Genomic DNA, 18,441 nt, shown 5'->3' with positions numbered 1-18,441 from the left:
TCAAGGGTTTTCATTTAATTCTATGGAAATAAAAAGTATATATTTTAAAATATTTATTAGAAAAAATATTAACAATTAACAAATAATGTTTGCCTGTTAAATGTAAAAATACACATTTGACTAGTTACCATAACTTTCTCACCTCTTACAAAAATAATTATTGTACTTATAACTAAAAAGATATTTTGTGCATATATTTCTTTGGTATTCTCTTTTAATTTAGATGAGTAAGTAATTATTGCATTAGTGATTTAATTACAAAATATATACATAAAGTATAAAAATTACATTAAAAAACTGTGTATTATATATGGAATGTGAAAAACTAAATTTGAAGACCAAAAATTAATATTAGAGGTTGACATTCACAATTTTATATTAATTCCATTTGAAAACAATGATTCCTCATGATGATAGTACACACTCTGTTTATAAAATAGAACAGATAAGTGTATTTATTTTAAAGCTAGGCCTATATTATTTATTACATACTTGAAGGGTGATAAGTTAAAGTACATAAGGTACATAAATACAATTTATGTCAGTCTCACATCAAGTGAAAATCTATAGCAATTATAATATTACATAATATGGCACTATAAAATTAGGCCAGAATTAAATGATTTATTAAAAAATAGTTTTAAAAGCATAATATCTGTTTGGTATTGAACTAAAGCTCTTTTAAACAAAATATAATTGAATTTAATCTGTCTTAATAAAATAATTCATTTTAAATTTAGGGTAACTCATCTTTACAATAACAATATTTTCTGAGATTAGGAAATTCGTTTTCAATACATCTAGCTTGTCTACCATACATATTTATTCTACTTACATCACTTAACTTTAATTCTAGACGATCATCGGCAAGGAAATGGGTGAAACTAGCTTCAAAGATAGACTTACCTGGAGTCAACATAACTTTGATCTGATACATGTTATATTTAATATCCATTTTGGCAGAAAACTCTCCTACAAAACCATCTAAATCCGCGTTTTTATTAAATTTCAACAACTTTTCGTTGGGTTTAAGTCTCGTAACCCACATAACTTCACTGACAGCCAACCGGTCGCACACATCTTGGTGTTCGGTGGTGTACTCGTTTAACGTAGTAACGAATTTATGCGCCAGCCTTTCCACAATCGGGTCGGACACCGGGATGTTTTCCCACTGTAGACAGGCGCACCAATGGGGCTCGATGTAAGCGTCTGCGCAGCTCCTCTCCGCCGGAATCTGAAACCAAAACACAATATTTATAAGCAGCCATTCAAGTAATTTGGGGGCATCACCTTGGTGAACAAGGAGACGGATCTGTGACTCAAGTTGGCCTCTCCCACATCGTCCAGATGAAGCACACTTTGAAGCGTGTCGTGGATGTCGAGCGGCGTTGTCAGCTTGTCGACGTTGGCTTTGAAATTGTCGTAGGCCCGCTTGTGCTTCTCCTTGAACCACCTGGGAAACCTGAAAGCGAAAAAGGGCAGCCTTTCCTCCTGTTTACCCTGCAGCGTGTTCCTGATTTCGGCGAACCGATGTCCGTGGTCAGCCATCAGGATTAAAATGGTGTTGTTCAAGGCGCCCGAGCCGTTCAGGTCCTGCAGCAACTCGTTAAGATCGTCGTCAGCTACCCCAACTAAATTATAGTCGTCGTGCGACAGTTCACCGTGAAACGCAAACAAGAACTTCGGTTTGGGTTTGTAGACTGTGTAGAACTGCAATAAAGTCACTTGTGAATGTTTTGTGGGCTAATACTTGTAATTTCCTACATCTTTCACTGCGTTCATCATCACTTTATGTCTGGGTATTTCTCCTGCACACAGCTTGGGCCACTTCCTCCTTTCACCAAGTGCTGCCACGTAATACGTACGCATGTAATGATCCACTGGACATTCCTAACAATATAAAATACAAAAAATGTCCTGACTTAAGTAAGACAAATTACTTTGAACCCGTTGAGGCGATAAGTAAACGTTCCCAGTTCAGCCACATCCTCAAAAAATCCAGTAACATATCCAGCATCCCTATAGTCATTCCATACAAAAGGGTAAGCATTGACAAACTTAGAATTAAAGACCCTTTTCCTGGTATCGGGCAGCTCCAGCTCAGTTTTCCCAGTCAGAATGGGGATGAGAGCCTGGGGAGTGCCATCCCCTATAATATTGTAGCCTTTCAGCACAATTCCATCAAGCACATCAGTGAAATATGCATAACTGTTTGGTAGTTTTCTGATAAATGAGTTTCTGGAAATCGAATCAAATCCAAACATTAGAACATTCATTTTTAAGGCATTTTCAGGTAAACCATCCCAATTTGTGGAGTCCCACACTTCTTGGTCCTTCCTAATTCCCAGCAATGTGGAGGACCATTTTTCAGTGTTTCCAGTACACGAAACTCGAACCTCAAATTAAATAAATTTAGTAACTGAGCTTGCAGTTTTTGAATACACTTACCACATCGCTGGCTTTTAGTGTGTAAGATTTGTCTGTGTGTGTAGTTTTACCATCAGTTAATTTAAAATCATCCACTCTAATAATATCTGTAAAGGAACATTTTATAGGCCCATATTTAATGTTTGCCTGTTCTTGGATTGTACACGTGTGACCCTTAAAAAGAAAAATGTAAGAAATGTATTTTTGAACTTGAAATATACTTACAACACATTTAACCCAGTCTTCTTTTGCTTTAGAACAATCAATCTTAGGCACAGTTTTAACAAATTTCATCAGTTCTTGAGGATAAACAGGCAGATGTGGTTGCATGCATCCCAAACTGTTTTCCTTGGATTTTACAAGTTGATCAATTTCTTTTCTGTGAAAATTAATTTTAAAATTAAAACATAATTTGATATTAAACTGGAATCTTACAATCTGAGGCCTCTGTCTTTATCATCAATGAGGGAGGATGTGGTTATTAAATATAAAACACCCAAGCATGCTACTGTTAAAAATAATAAAAAGATTCGTTTTACTTTCATCACTGTGGACATATGCATTACTATGTAATGTAATGAATATGTGTGTTCAAGAGGATTTTGTTAAAATTTATTATCAGTGATATTTATTTGTTGATTAGATATATAATATCAAGTTGTTAAGAGGAGTGTGTGGTGTTGTTTACTTTCATGTTTTATGTATCAAATTAAGTCAAGCTAATATAGACACTATTGAACATTTTATTTGTTTTGACATTTTGCTATTTGTTTGTTTTCCTCTCCTGTCACATAAATTCTTGGGCATTTTCCCTTAGAAAATAAATATATGCACGAACTAATTAAAATAAAATCCCAAAACTTGCAATCTTGTAATCTAGTTATTTAAAATAAAATTTAACAGTTTATCAAGCTTGTAAGCCGAAATAATCATTAAAAAAATTGCCGAATTCGATCATAAGAAAATTTGAACCAGTGCCAAACACAACATAACCACAAATATCAATCAACATTAACCTAACTTTTAACCTAACCCGAAAGAACTGCCGTGCCGGATTTGCAGCATGTCGGAGACAACAGAAAGTAAATTTTACACTAAAGCAGCCCAATACTGGTCGCAGGTGCCGGCCACGGTGAACGGCATGCTCGGCGGCTTCGGTCACATATCACAGGTCGACATTCGTACGTCGAAGATGTTCCTCAGACAGTTGCTTGCGTCGAAGGCGCCCCCGGGACAGAAGTACGCATTGGATTGCGGCGCCGGCATTGGACGGATTACGAAGTTTTTGCTCACTGACATGTTTGACAAAGTCGATTTGGTCGAACAAAATCCCGACTTTCTTGAGACTGCCAAGAAATACTTTGGGGCCCAGTTGGAGCATAAAATTGGGGAGTATTACCCTGTGGGTTTGCAGGACTTTGATCCTGAAGCAAATAAGTATGATGTCATCTGGATACAGTGGGTTTTAGGTCACTTAACTGATAAGGATTTTATTAGTTTCTTGAAGAGATGCCAGTAAGTATAAATGATAAGCCAACATATATTTAATAATCATATAAAATTGTAATTTTAGGAAAGGCTTAAACAAAAATGGTATTATTATTGTTAAGGAAAACATAACTTCTAGTGATAGTAATGAAATTGATGAGACTGATTCTTCTGTGACGAGGTCAATGAGATCTTTGAAAAACTTATTCACTGATTCTAATCTTTATTGTTATCGGCAGCTAAAGCAAACAAATTTTCCAAAAGGCATTTACTCAGTTTATATGTTTGCTCTTAAGCCAAGTGATAGAAAAACTGAAACATCCAGTGTAATTAGTGAAAGTGATCACAATATTGATAAATTAACTGACTTGGTAAAAAATGGACTTTCAAATCTTACCAAGAGTTCAGAAAATGATGTACCTGTAGAAGAAAAGTGTGATAATCTGAACGCAGATACACAAGAAGAAAAACACCAAACTTCAACATCTATGGAATGAATCTGTATTATTTTGTAATTATTTGTTAATTTTAATATTTCTATTGAAAAAAACTTTTAGTTTAGGTTTTATTTATAATAATAAATTATTATTTTTAAAATGCATTGTTTTCTTTTCTATAAAAATTTGAAGGAAAATTTTAATAAATGTGGACATGGACCAAATAAATACATATTAATTAGTTTATTTATAAATTTGTTAGAGATCATAGCAAGAGTAACTCATTATAAAACAATAGCTCCACACTATTTGATATAATGTGTTACATTATATCAAATAGGGTTTATTATCGAAAATTAATACAACACTAATAGTGACTACTAGTACAATAGTATTATTATAGTACTTTAAATACACATATTAGTCTAATTTTGTTGGCCAAAGCACATTCAAATATATTTACATTTTGTGACACTAATAATTTTCTTAATAGTAAGGATTCTTAGCTATTCTTTTATATTTTATTAAATTACCCACTTTCAGTGGAAAGAAGGGAACATTGCTCTTCAGAGAAAAGAGAAATAAAATATTGCTCACTTCACTCAAAGCTTAAAATGGTACACTATATTATTAACAAATATGAAACAACACACTCATTTGAAAATACATTAAGAAAACTTATCTAATAAACAACTAACTCCTTTTATAACCAGGCATATTGGAAGAATAAGTAAATGAAATCCTCTCTTGTCTTCTAGGCAAATAAAAAAATTAATTAATTGACTCATATAATATGAGTGTGTCTAGAAGAACAACCAGACGTTAACTGGATGAACAAAATTTGCGAGGTGGTATTTCAGCAAAGGTACCATTGGTATCAAAAATTAATATTTAAACAAATCTAATCATGGTGTAAACGTTATGATTTGGGCTTCCCTGTCTTGGTATAGTATAGGACTATTACAGAAAATTATTGGCAAAATAGAGATTTCATGAGAGATGTACAAGAACCACTTGCCAACACTTGCCACTTGTAACATTACCACAGTTACGTAGATTTTTATACATGACAATGATCCGAAGCATACGTCCAAAGTTGTTTAAAAGTGATTAAAAGAAATATTGAGGTTCTCGATTGAGCAGCGCAAAGTCCGGATCTAAATCCAATTGAAAACACACGGGATGACATGTACGAAATGAATAAGTGTAGAAAGAATATAATATAATAAAAAATTGCATTTAATTTCTCTGGCCACATCTGTATATATATATATATATATATATATATATATATATATATATATATATATATATATATATATAAAATAATAAAATTTATAATTAAGTCATCCACAGGGTGAAAAAAGTATAATTGTCCTGTGTTTTGCATAAAAGCCGTAATTAATCAGGCGCCCGTAATACGGTGTATTCTTTTAACTGGAAGTTAATTTATCAAAACCGCACAGGAACATAATAAATTATCGTGTACGTACATAAAAGGATTAAAGTGATCCGTATTACTTGTTATATGCTGACGACCGGTGCAAGTAAAATGCAGATGCACCGAGACCGCGTTTAATTTAATTCGCCAATTATTATTCCACATTGAGACGTATTGTTTCCATAAAATAACCGCTGATTATTTTAATTGTGTGTCGTTGCAATGACATTTTAAAACAAACATATTTATTTAATATTGAATATAATTATTCATTCGTGGTGTTATTTTTTAGTAACTCCAATGACAAGGATTAAAATACGTTGTAATATCAGTAGTGACCATTAACTTTTTAAAATGCTACATATTTCAGCCATAAAACTTATATTTAAAGTACACTATTATTGTTTTATACAATATCATCATAATTATCATCAAAAACTACAATATATATTTTTTATTCTTAAAATCTTACATACATTTTTTTTAATTTTGAAAGAGATTTTTAACGATTTAATTTTGCATTAACACACAGTATGATTGTTTCAAACATTTACTATGTTCTTAATGACGTTTGAATCATAAATCTGAACCACCAAGTTGGATTAAATATTACTCTGGATTATAAGATGAATATAATAGTTTCGCAGCTTAAATATCGGAAAGATTAAAGTCTTCTTCTTTTTATAAAACTAATTAGAACTGTAACTATTTTCTGGATAAATTTAGGTGCGTGTGTGTACGTGAGGTTTGTTGAAAATCTGATTAAATGATCGCGACAATGTGCCAGACCAGTTGGAATCCTCTTTGGACAAAACGCAACGTTCGCTACTATCTTTAATTAATCAGTGAAATTTCGCCGCAATAGATTACGATAAGGAATCCCATCAACATAAAAACAAAGCACGTATTTACCGAAAGCTTTTTATTGACCCTCGGGCGGTCTCCGGCCTCATTTGACGTTCTCGATTTTTAAACATTGTAACGTGCAAACCTGACAATTTCATTACATTCCATCATTAAAATAGATTTAATCAGAGACAGTCGCACGAACAATGGTTCAATTTGTCTTTAATTATTAACGAATTGTAATACGACTTGGGTATTGTGGCCAACGTAATACTTACTGTATTGGTCATAACTAAGCAACTTATTAAAATATATTAAAAATATGAACTGTACTACTTCAATTGGATACCTATAATGTTTATTGTTTTTTTTTTTTCAGTTATTGTTGTGTCTACTATGCGACTGGCCTAAGTTTATTCTTTAAACAATTGCCTACTTTTTTGTTTTAAAATGGATAAAAATATAGCAAATTTTTACTTTATGTGAATTCATCTGTGATTATTAGGAGTTAGGTAATGTCAAATCCATTTATCAGATTGAGTCTGAGTTGCCATCAAGGTCAATTTCCTATTAATAATATCATTGTAACACTTGCTGAGAAGAAGATTGCTAATGAATATATCACCAAGATATTTTGTTTCTATTGATTATTAGATGCTAGGTAGTGAAAACTCCATTTATAACATTCAATAATATTGTCACTAAGTCAATTTTTTATTAATTATATCTACTTTAAACATGCACTATGTTCTTAATGGATGTTTGTATCAATAAATATGGATCACCAATTTGGATTGAAGGTTAATTTGCACTATAAAATAAATATAATATTTTTGTTACTTGATAATTGGACAAGTTAAAGTCTTCGTCATTTTATGAAGCCGAAAATCTATCTAATGATTAGTCCCTTCTTTCATCTTGGATTTTTAGATTCTAGACAATCAAAAATCCATTAAACACATTCAATAAGATTATCATAAAGTTTAGTTGTAATTGTATGAAAATTTATCTAGAAAATAATTGCAATTCTAGGAATATTGGTTGTGTTATTACTGAGGTTACCCCGTACATCCGACGTAGGAACAAAAAAGCAGAATGCGGGCACACACATACATTTTAAAATTGGCATTTAATAGAGTGATTGAGATTCCCGTGGCGTATTATTTATAAATCGCGAGCAATCTTATAAAATACCACCGATATGTATCGGCATAATGCCGTATTGATGGCAGAGATGAAATTAATCAGCTCTCCGCACGGCGACCGGGAAAAATTGCAACGATTCCGACAAAAAAATCCAGCAGGACGCTAAACGTTTATTGGATCATGCATCAACGTACCAGGCGGAATATCGATGCGATCGATAAATCGTTTTATAACTTCTACGTTTCTAACTTAAATAAATGTGCGGCAAAAAATGCCGGACGCGTACAAATTTGGACATTGCTTCCACAACAACAAAATGAAAAAAAGGCACGTCATGTGACTCCGCAATCTCCCGAAGCTGCTAAACAAACATTTGTCGTAACTGGCGTGTAATTACCCGAGGCGTGATAGAAATACTGGTGTTTAAAAAAAAGGCACCATGAAGTAACCCCTTACGTCGAACGTGGAGAACAAACGAAAATGTTCTTTGCGGCGGTTTTACCCGACACACACACACACACACGTGCACCTGTCGTACCACATTCACATTCATACTGGTACAGGTGTTGATATCAAGCTGCATACCTGTACCTTTACTTCTTTCCCTGATCATCAATCTCGTCAGTCAAAAGTCGTGACTCGTGCCACGGTTACTGCCTCCCTAGCAATTGAATTCATGGCACCACAGGATCACCAAAGCACGGGAACGACCGTAACAAGTTGTTTGCATATTGGGAATGTTATTCACGGCAACATTTAGACAAGTGAACGATTATATTAGACAAAAAATGACCACACGTATAGGCAAGCAATAAAATAATAAGCTGAAGAATGAGAAGATCGCGTTACGGTCTGCTAAAAATGAAAAAGTGGTCAGTCCGAGTCGACTTGTAAAGCTCACACAGGGCTTGAATGTATATTATCCATAATGCGGCCGCTTTCAGCGTCGATTTACGCTAGCACACGCAAAAAATGGACACCAAATCGTCTCAATTTGGATCTGGGTGATATATTCATTAGCAATCTTCCTCTCAGCAGGTGTTCAGACAGAAAATTACAATTATAATGATGTTATTAATAGAAAATTCAATTTGGTGACATTATTATTAATGGATTTTTTATAACCTAGCACCTAACAATCAAAGATGAAAGGAGGGATTAATCATTAGATTGATTTTCAGCTTCGTAACGGGAAGAAGACTTAAATCTTTCCAATATTTAAGTAAAATAAATATTATATTCATCTTATAATGTAAAATAATATTTGATCCAACTTGGTGATTCATAGTTATCGATACAAACATCAATTAAGAACATAGTACATGTTTAAAGTATTCATAATAGAAAGAAAATATATTGGTGATATATTCATTAGCAATCTCCTTCTCAGCAAGTGTTCAAAAAGAAAATTACAATTGAAAGGATATTATTAACAGGAAATGGACCTTGATGACAATATTATTGAATGTGATAAAAGGATATTTCTTTATTTAGCACCTAATAATCAAAGATGAATGGAGGGACTAACCATTAGATTGATTTTCAGCTTCATAAAAGGAAGAAGACTTTAACTTTTCCAATGATCAAGTAACAAAAATATTATATTCATCTTATAATGCAAATTAATTTTCAATCCAACTTGGTTATTTATAATTATCGATACAAACATTCAGTAAGAACATTGTATATAATTAAAGTAAGTTTTTTAAAAGGAAAAAGAGTTTAACTTTTCCAATTAACAAGTAACAAAAATATTATGTTTATCTTATAAAGAAAATTAATCTTCAATCCAACTTGGTGATTCATATTTATCGATACAAACATCCATTAAGAACATAGTACATGTTTAAAGTATTCATAATAGAAACAACATATATTGGTGATATATTCTTTAATAATCTTCTTCTCAGTAAGTGTTCAGACAGAAAATTAAAATAGCAAGAATATTATTAACAGGAAATGATCCTTGGTGACAATAATAATGAATGTGATAAAAGGAAAATTTCTTTATTTGGCACCTAATAATCAAAGATGAAAGGCAGGATTAAACATTAGATTGAGTTTCAACTTCATAAAAGGAAGAAGACTTTAACTTTTCCAATATTCAAGTAACGAAAATATAATATTCATCTTATAGTGCAAATTAATCTTCAATCCAACTTGGTGATCATTCATTAAACATAAAATAAATGTTTGAAGTTGTCATAATAGGAACAAAATATATAAACCTCTGATTGTGGTGACCAGTGTAAGTTGGACAAAGCACCAGCGAAATCTTATGATGCCTTTAGTTCCACAGATTGTACTCAATACTGATTTATTATTAAAGAATTATGATGTTCGGTATATCTGACTGGAATATTTAACAAAGGTAGAAAAAACCTCAATCTATTCGACATATATTTATGATAATTTATGATTCGATGTCCAAGTAAAAATTGGAAATAGATTGAAGCGCTTTTTGCTTGCTTTTTGTTGCAGATCGCGATTATTTCATTTTTTTGCTAAACGACCGCAGTAAATAAATCATTCGTGGACACATGTCTTTATATGGTCTCATATTTTCTTCTAGTCCTCAATCAAAAAAAAAATTTATATATATTGTGGTACTTCTCCTGCTTCAAAATTAGCCACCAATGCGAACGAATATGGAAGCGGTCGCCGAAATTTACATACAAATAGTAGTACTTCGGTACCACGCTCCCGGTTAATTTTAGAAACAAAAGAACCCACACCGAGGTCGTTAATCCCTAGTAGAGTAAACCAGAGGAAAAAAAAACGACCAAATCGTATCAGTGGCCGGTACTACCCCGCAGAGCGACAGAAGGCAACAAAGGCCGGTGGTGGTGTGTGTGTGTGTGTTTAGTCGCGCACGCAGTAAAAGTGAATCGGGCTCGGAAATCTTTACCTGGGCCGCACGACTTCCACATGGTGCCCGTTGTCTGTTGCTCCTCCGCGGCACACGCCCGCTCCACCCTAATTTCAGACCACGGCTCAATTTCTCACCGTCGGCCTTCGACTTGCGGTTTCTTGGTTTCGACTTCAAACTGAACCGTTTCCCGGGGAACGGATGCGAAGAATGCATCCGATGCACGAAACGACGGACGAGTCAATTAGGGAAATGACTTTGTTTTGCAAGATAATTGTCAATAGAAGATGGACTTTTTTAATTGGATACTTTGTTGGTTATAGTTTTGTTAAAGATTATCTCTTTTGTTGGCACTGGTGGTAAACCAACCAGAAAGTTGGTCTTTAGTAATTTTTAGAGTATATGAAGAATACATTAGATTCTGAGAATTTTACACTTTGAAATAATTTAAAGTAGAAGCCTCTTAGTACTACATAGTATTACATTCTAATATTAAAACTATGCTTTCTTATTTTCTCTGAAAACATACTAAAATAAGGCTGGTTCTTCAATATCATTTAGTCTGTGAGAAGAATATGTTAAATTTGGATGAAGAATATTGAAATCTGAACTATGAAATAGTTAAAAGAAGAGTGACAATAGTACTAGGTAGTAATTGTTCTAATATTGAAGATGTTTTCTCTTTCTCTAAAGGCGAACTCATCGTAAGGCTGACTCATAAATAATTTTTAGTTGGTGTAATGAAAATGTGAGATTTTAGTGGGTACTGATGACTACCCTTTGAAACAGTTTAAAGTAGTACATAGTATTACATTCTAATATTAAAGCTGTTCCCCCTCATTTTCTCTGAAAACAAACTAAAAGAAGGCTGGTTCATCAACATCATTTAGTTTGTGAGAAGAATATGTTAAATTTGGATGAAGAATAATGAAATCTGCACTATGAAATAGTTAAAATAAGAATGACATTAATACTAGGTAGTAATTGTTCTAATATTGAAGATGTTTTCTCTTTTCTCTAAAGGCCAACCCACCATAAGGCTGGCTCATAAATAATTTTTAGTTGGTGTAAAGAAAATGTTAGATTTTAATGAGAACTGATGACTCTATCTTTGAAACAGTTTAAAGTAGAAGCCTCTTAGTACTACATAGTATTACATTCTAATATTAAAACTGTTCCCCCTCATTTTCTCTGAAAACAAACTAAAAGAAGACTGGTTCTTCAACATCATTTAGTTTGTCAGAAGAATATGTTAAATTTGAATGAAGAATAATGAAATCTGTACTAAGAAATAGTTAAAAGAAAAATGACATTAGTACTAAGTAGTAATTGTTCTAATATTGAAGATGTTTTCTCTTTTCTCTAAAGGCCAACCCACCCTAAGGATGATTCATAAATAATCCTTTGAAACAGTTTAAAGTAGAAGCCTCTTAGTACTACATAGTATTACATTCTAATATTAAAACTGTTCCCCCTCATTTTCTCTGAAAACAAACTAAAAGAAGGCTGGTTCTTCAATATCATTTAGTTTATGAGAAGAATATGTTAAAGAATGAAGAATAATGAAATCTGCACTATGAAATAGTTAAAAGAAGAATGACATTAGTACTAGGTAGTAATTGTTCTGATATTGAAGATGTTTTCTCTTTACTCTGAAGACCAACTCACCAGAAGACTGGTTCATCTATAATTTTTAGAATGTGTAAAGAAAACATTTGATATTTTTGTTTTGTGAGAATAAAAGGTTAAATTTGGATGAAGAATAATGAAATCTACACTATGACATTGTTAAAAGAAGGTTGTCAGTATCTGATAGAAATTGTTTTAATACTGGAGATGGTTTCTAAATAATAATTTGATTCTGAGTAAAATGAGGTTGATTTCTAAGCCATGAAATAGTTAAAGGAGAAACCCATTAGCAGCAGATAGTGATGTTTATGTAACGAAGAAGAAGAAAGAATAATGTAGGATGTAATTGTCTTGATAAAACGTATGCTTCATTGTGCAGACCCGGACAATCTGCATATGTTGATGGATCTATCGCAGCGACGCATTCGCTTTCGACCGAAGGCAGAGTAAAAAAACGTGACGGAAAAGCTTGAAGGAAGCACATAAATCGAGCGAATCGAAAAGAGAAATTGGCATCGGGTAGTCGCGAACAGACAGGGATGGACGTAGGGCAGGTGGTACCGTGTTGTGCGGCGGCCACCGACTTCCTTTCTCTTTCTAGAGCAGTTGGCAGTTGAGCGGGGCACGCGTCCTCGTTTGATGCGTGCTCCCGAACATACGATACCCATCCTTATTAGATTTCAGGCTGTGTCGCGCAGGCAGCGGACCGTCTGTCTGGCCCGGACGGACCGTGTGCAGGTAGGGCGGCGGTACCGCGGGTACTCGGGCCGCGCAAGGTGCATCACACTCAATGAGATAAATCAAGAGCGGGAGGAATGCAGTTTCCGTGCAATTTGCTCGGGCCCGGTTGATAAAAATGAGCGCATCTTGCTACGGATCCGTTACATAAGATCATCTTATTTTAAGCACCCGATCCGTATTTACATGCTGCAAATATTTCGTCTGTCGCATCCGTTTATTTTTTTACAGCAATTATTTTGTCGTGTGACGAAATGAAGACAATTAATCCTATCAATTTACAATTGCACATAACAACTAGATACTTAAATATCTAATAAACACCGGAACACCAGAAACAGTTAAGCAAACTGGATGACCGGTAAAAGTTTGGGTAGGTTAATGAAGGGTTCCGACGGTTGGCGAATCCATGTACCGTTAGATTCTCTCGACAGGTTGAACAACCCTTTAAAACACCACGATTAAAATTTTTTTGCTCGTGCTATCTGACGAGTGGCAGCCTTCCGGGGTTATTATGTTCACCAAAATAGACCTTGCACAGGGCAGGACCAACACATAAATTTAGGAGCTAATATTAAATAGTTTTTGAAAAAGATGTTGTCTTTAATGTCTTTGAAGAATATCTTGTTTGACAAAGAGAACTAAATGACAATTTCTTGCTGGTAACCAATACAAAATAGTATTCTACACATTTTGGTATTGTATTATAGCTTGTAAAAAATGAGCTGACTATTCAAAGATAAAAAGAAGTAACCTGTGATTTATGAGATTAAGTTCTTGAAGAAGATATTGTTGGCAAAAAGAGTCAAATGATAATTTCTTGCTAATATCCAACATAAAAAAGTAGTTAAATGTTTTGGCCTTTTTTGACGAAAAAATCAAATGATAATTTATTGCTAAATGGTGATTTACATATTTTGGTACTGTAACTTGTAAATCATGAATTGATTGTTTAAAGATATAAGAAACTAACCTCAGATTTGTGAGGTTAAATCTGATTCAGTTTAGATGAGGATAAATGAATCTTTAAAGTTTTTGAAGAAGATCTGCTAAGTTAATAACCAATATAAAATATTAATTTATATATTTTAGTACTGTAGCTTGTAAAAAATTATCTAACTGTATAAAGATATAAATAACCTGAAATTTGTGAGGTTAAATCTGATTCAGCTTAAATTAGGATCTATCTTTAAAGTTTTTGAAGATCTTGTTTGACAAAAGGAACCAAATGATAATTTCTTACTAACATCCAGTCTTAAATAGTAATTAATACATTTTGGTACTGTAAAAAATGAGCTGAAAGTTCAAAGATCCAAAGAACCAACCTCAGATTTGTGATGTTAAATCTGATTTAGCTTAGATTAGAATAAATATATTTTTAAATTTTTGAAGAAGATCTTGTTTCATAAAAGGAACCAAATGATAAGTTAATAACCAATATAAAATAGTAATTTATATATTTTGGTACTGTAGCTTGTAAAAATGATTAACTGTTTAAAGATACAAAGAACCTAAAATTTGTGAGGTTAAATCTGATTCAGCTTAGATTAGGATAAATAAATCTTTAAAGTTTTAGAAAAAAATTTCTTTTCTCAAAGGGAACCAAATGATCATTTCTTGCTAATATCTAGTCTTAAATAGTAATTTATACATTTTGGTATTGTAGCTTTAAAAAATGAGCTGAATGTTCAAAGATCCAAGGAACCAATCTCAGATTTGTGATGTTAAATCTGATTCAGCTTAGATTAGGATAAATATATTTTTAAAGTTTTTGAAGAAGATCTTGTTTGATAAAAGGAACCAAATGATAAGTTAATAACCAATATAAAATAGTAATTTATATATTTTGGTACTGTAGCTTGTAAAAAATGATCTATCTGTTTAAAGATATAAACAACCTGAAATTTATCAGGTTAAATCTGATTCAGCATAGATTAGGATAAATGCATCTTTAAAGTTTTAGAAGAAGATTTTTTTCTCAAAAGGAACCAAATGATAATTTCTTGCTAAAAACCAGCTAAAATAGTAATTTACATATCTTGGTACTGTATCTTTAAAAAATGAGCTGAATGTTCAGATATACGAAAAAACCAACACCAGATTTGTGAGGCTCAAATTTGAAATAATTTATCTTAAAAAATATAATTAAAATTGCTTTATGTCACTGTTCAAGAATTACAATAATTATTTTGGTACCGGTCCTGCCCGTCCTATCTTTTTAATAGTGTTACGGTAGTTCTGTCCCGTCTGGCCAAGTTTGCAGATGTGGCCGTTCCTTAATTAATACCTGAGGTTGTCATACGAGAAAAAAACGAAGCAAAAAACGGCATCGACGAAAGGAAAAGGGTTCGAGAACGGCGGCGTGTAATTTTGCTGCCTTTTTTTTTGGTTGTTGTTGGTCAATTGTGGCGGGTGGCTTCCTTTAATGGGCCCTACGAAACCAAAAGTTTTGTGTGATGCGAAGGGATGTTCGATAGGAAATTTCGATTTCATCCGAATCCGAACGCAAATGGGAAGTCGTACGTCACGCGGACCATAATTCACTTGCATTGTGCCTTCGTCTCGGTCATTGTCGATTGACGAAATAAATAAAACATGCACCAGTCCCATTCGCAACTGAAAATTATTAATTTACATTACACACAAATGATTTAATACAAATAAGAATTGATACGAGCCCGGGCAGGAGAAGGAATCTCTTTGAATTAACTATAAATCATACACGTATAATATGACATGTAAATGCAGTATTGTTATTGCATAAGGTTATGTTAATTCGAGGACATGAAATGGTATTCACAATGGAAACGGTATTCAAAGAGACCATTTGTCATAAGGGCCTTTTTAAAATTCACTTATACCATTTTAGAAAGCCACTAATGGCGACTAATATCGTTGAACGGCGGAGCAATAGTGTCCACCATTTAATGGTAATAATTATGATAATTCGATAACTGTGTAAGACAGGAGCTCATTGTTACCGTGTTTTTATTGATGGATGCGATGAAGCGTCAGCAATTGTAATTAGTGTCTCAATCGTGCGTTGGTGACCCGATGTGGCACCTAAAACTAATACTGATTGTCAGGAGACCAATCCATCAAACGTTCTATGAATTATGAATTTGTATATTCTAATTAATTGTATTACTTGGACAGGAAATGGAATTGTGGTTTATCTACTGGCTTGTTTTTTTATTAATCATGCAAGGTTTTAAGTTTCCAAACTGACGTAATTCTGTTGAGTCACTTTAATTTATAAGCTAATTGGTGAATTAAAAAATGTCTAAAAATGAAGCACTGTGTCCAATAATCGTCCTAAATTTTCTAAAACTCCCTCATAGAACTTTTAGTCAAGCAGTCCTTTTATATTAAGGTTAGTAAATTTTAATTGATTTCAGATCTGTTTCTGAAATATAAATATATAACTTTAAAGATATATTTAAGCCGAATCACATTTGACCATTCAAATCTCATGTTAGTTCTTTGTATCTTTGAACAGTAATTACATTTTTACAAGCCACATTATCAAAATATGAAAATTACTATTTTATGTTGGTTGTTAACAAGAAATTATCATTTACTTCTTTTTGAGAACTTCAAAAACTTTAAAGATATATTTATTCTAAACAGAACCTGATTTAACCTCACAAATCTCAGGTTAGTTCTTTGTATCTTTGAACCGACAGCTCATTTTTTACAAGCTACACTACCAAAATATGTTAAATACAGTTTTATGATGGTTATTACCAAGAAATTATCATTTTATTCCTCTTATCAAAAAAGATTTTCTTCAAAACTTTAAAGATACATTTGCCATAATGTAATACAGTACCAAAATATGTGAATTACTGTTTCATGTTGGTTATTAGCAAGAAATGATCTCACAAAACTCAGGTTAGTCCTTTGTATCTCTGAACAGGCAGCTAATTTTATAGAAGCTACAAAACCAAAATATGTTAATTACTATTTTATGTTGGTTATTGTAAAGAAATTATCATTTGGTTCTCTTTGATAAAGAAGATCTTAAAAAACTTGAAGATAAATTCACAAAACTCAGGTTAGTTCTTTGTATCTCTGAACAGGCTGCTAATTTTATAGAAGCTACAAAACCAAAATTTGTTAATTACTATTTTATGTAGGTTTTTGTAAAGAAATTATCATTTGGTTCTTGTTGACAAAGAAGATCTTAAAAAACTCTTAAAAAAGATAATCTCACAAAACTCAAGTTAGTTCTTTATATCTCTGAACAGGCAGCTAATTTGATAGAAGCTACAGTACAAAAATATGTAAATTACTATTTTGTGTAACTAACCTAACCTAACCTCACAAAATAAAAAATAATGGCACAAAAAGTTGGAAGGTGTTCTTTCTTTAGAATTTGAATTAAAATCTTTCATGATATTTTATAAAATGTTTAATTGTATTTTTTTACTATTTCACTGGTCACCACTCTACATGTGAATACAAAAACGTTAAAATATAACAAAAAAATATTAAATTAAATCAAGAACCGGAAATAGAAAGCTTGATTTTAAAGTTCTTTTTATGGTTTCTATTTAAAATGAAAGTGACGTTTAAATTTTATGGACATTTTGGTATTCCAATTCTGCCAATAGTCTCTTTCTTTAGATATTTCAGAGACCACCTCTTGATGCTTAATTATAAATAATAATATAATAATAGGCATTACTGTACTAAAACGATAATAAAATAAAATTAATGCCAGAATTAATGCTCTGAAACTGTCTTTATATTGCACCTTTTAATACAGCAAACGTTACGTCCGCAAATTACGAATAATTTTCAATCAAAATGGGCACCGTTTACAAAACATAAATTGGTCGCATTTAATGGTGAAACGTGGCTACCGAAACGAGAGCGGTTGTAAACTTATTGAAAAATTAAGTAATACACCTCAACCACCAGCAGAGTTTTGAAAGGAAACAACCTGGACTGGACACTATAATTATTACATTTTATGTGATTCGCAAAACTTTCGTTAACACACCTCGGGTGGATGTCATAAATTAAACAATAACGTGGAACAAGTTCAAATCCATTATTAGCCGTAATAATCGAGTCCGTTTGGAAATTACGTACCTTCTTGAATAATTCAATCCTAAAATGATGTAATGACCGAGAGGAGTTTTTAAATCAAATTTGATTGTGATATCGATCGACCACCATGTGCTATTTGTTATTCCCTCTGCCGTTCTGGTGCCACTTCCCTGTAATCAAAGCAGGTGATTCTAAGGAACGGTGACGTCGAATCGTTCATTAGCCTATAAATTGTTTATGACGAAGGCACGGGACTAATTTACAAATAGGTGACCTTTCGAATTGACCATTAATACACCGCTTTTATTCAAAGTGGTGGAAACTGATTTTAATAACCCAATTAGATAGATACTGATCGGATA

The 18,441-nt window shown here is 32.7% G+C and overlaps 2 protein-coding genes across 2 annotated transcripts; one reads left to right on the top strand and one right to left on the bottom strand.

Moving 5' to 3' along the window:
- Positions 1 to 40: 40 nt before the first annotated feature.
- On the bottom strand, positions 41 to 3,165 carry LOC109599750 (uncharacterized). The gene is made up of 7 exons (XM_020015777.2): positions 2,863 to 3,165; positions 2,653 to 2,806; positions 2,449 to 2,601; positions 1,941 to 2,396; positions 1,765 to 1,890; positions 1,291 to 1,710; positions 41 to 1,234 (listed from the first exon to the last, which is right to left on the bottom strand). The coding sequence occupies exons 1-7, from the start codon at positions 2,988 to 2,990 to the stop codon at positions 737 to 739; spliced, it is 1,935 nt and encodes a 644-aa protein (XP_019871336.2). The 5' UTR covers positions 2,991 to 3,165; the 3' UTR covers positions 41 to 736.
- Positions 3,166 to 3,271: 106 nt separating this feature from the next.
- LOC109599751 (N-terminal Xaa-Pro-Lys N-methyltransferase 1) lies at positions 3,272 to 4,512 on the top strand. Its single transcript, XM_049966826.1, has 2 exons — positions 3,272 to 3,942; positions 4,001 to 4,512. Exons 1-2 carry the CDS (start codon positions 3,491 to 3,493, stop codon positions 4,410 to 4,412), a joined length of 864 nt encoding a protein of 287 aa, XP_049822783.1. The 5' UTR covers positions 3,272 to 3,490; the 3' UTR covers positions 4,413 to 4,512.
- Positions 4,513 to 18,441: the final 13,929 nt, after the last annotated feature.

Source organism: Aethina tumida, chromosome 4, assembly GCF_024364675.1.
Source record: "Aethina tumida isolate Nest 87 chromosome 4, icAetTumi1.1, whole genome shotgun sequence".
Classification (NCBI taxonomy): Eukaryota; Metazoa; Arthropoda; class Insecta; order Coleoptera; family Nitidulidae; genus Aethina; species Aethina tumida.
The sequence above is the reverse complement of the archived record's forward strand: the minus strand, read 5'-3'. Positions and strand labels throughout refer to the sequence as shown.

Bases quoted from the DNA above. Each gene is read 5' to 3' on its own strand.
- LOC109599750 (XM_020015777.2), bottom strand. From the start codon at position 2,990: ATGCATATGTCCACAGTGATGAAAGTAAAACGAATCTTTTTATTATTT. The intron at 2,602-2,652 runs GTAAGTATATTT...TTTCTTTTTAAG, and splicing joins AAGACTGGGTTAAATGTGTT to GGTCACACGTGTACAATCCA. The intron at 1,235-1,290 runs GTGATGCCCCCA...TTTTGGTTTCAG, and splicing joins CCGTCTCCTTGTTCACCAAG to ATTCCGGCGGAGAGGAGCTG.
- LOC109599751 (XM_049966826.1), top strand. From the start codon at position 3,491: ATGTCGGAGACAACAGAAAGTAAATTTTACACTAAAGCAGCCCAATAC. The intron at 3,943-4,000 runs GTAAGTATAAAT...TTGTAATTTTAG, and splicing joins AGTTTCTTGAAGAGATGCCA to GAAAGGCTTAAACAAAAATG.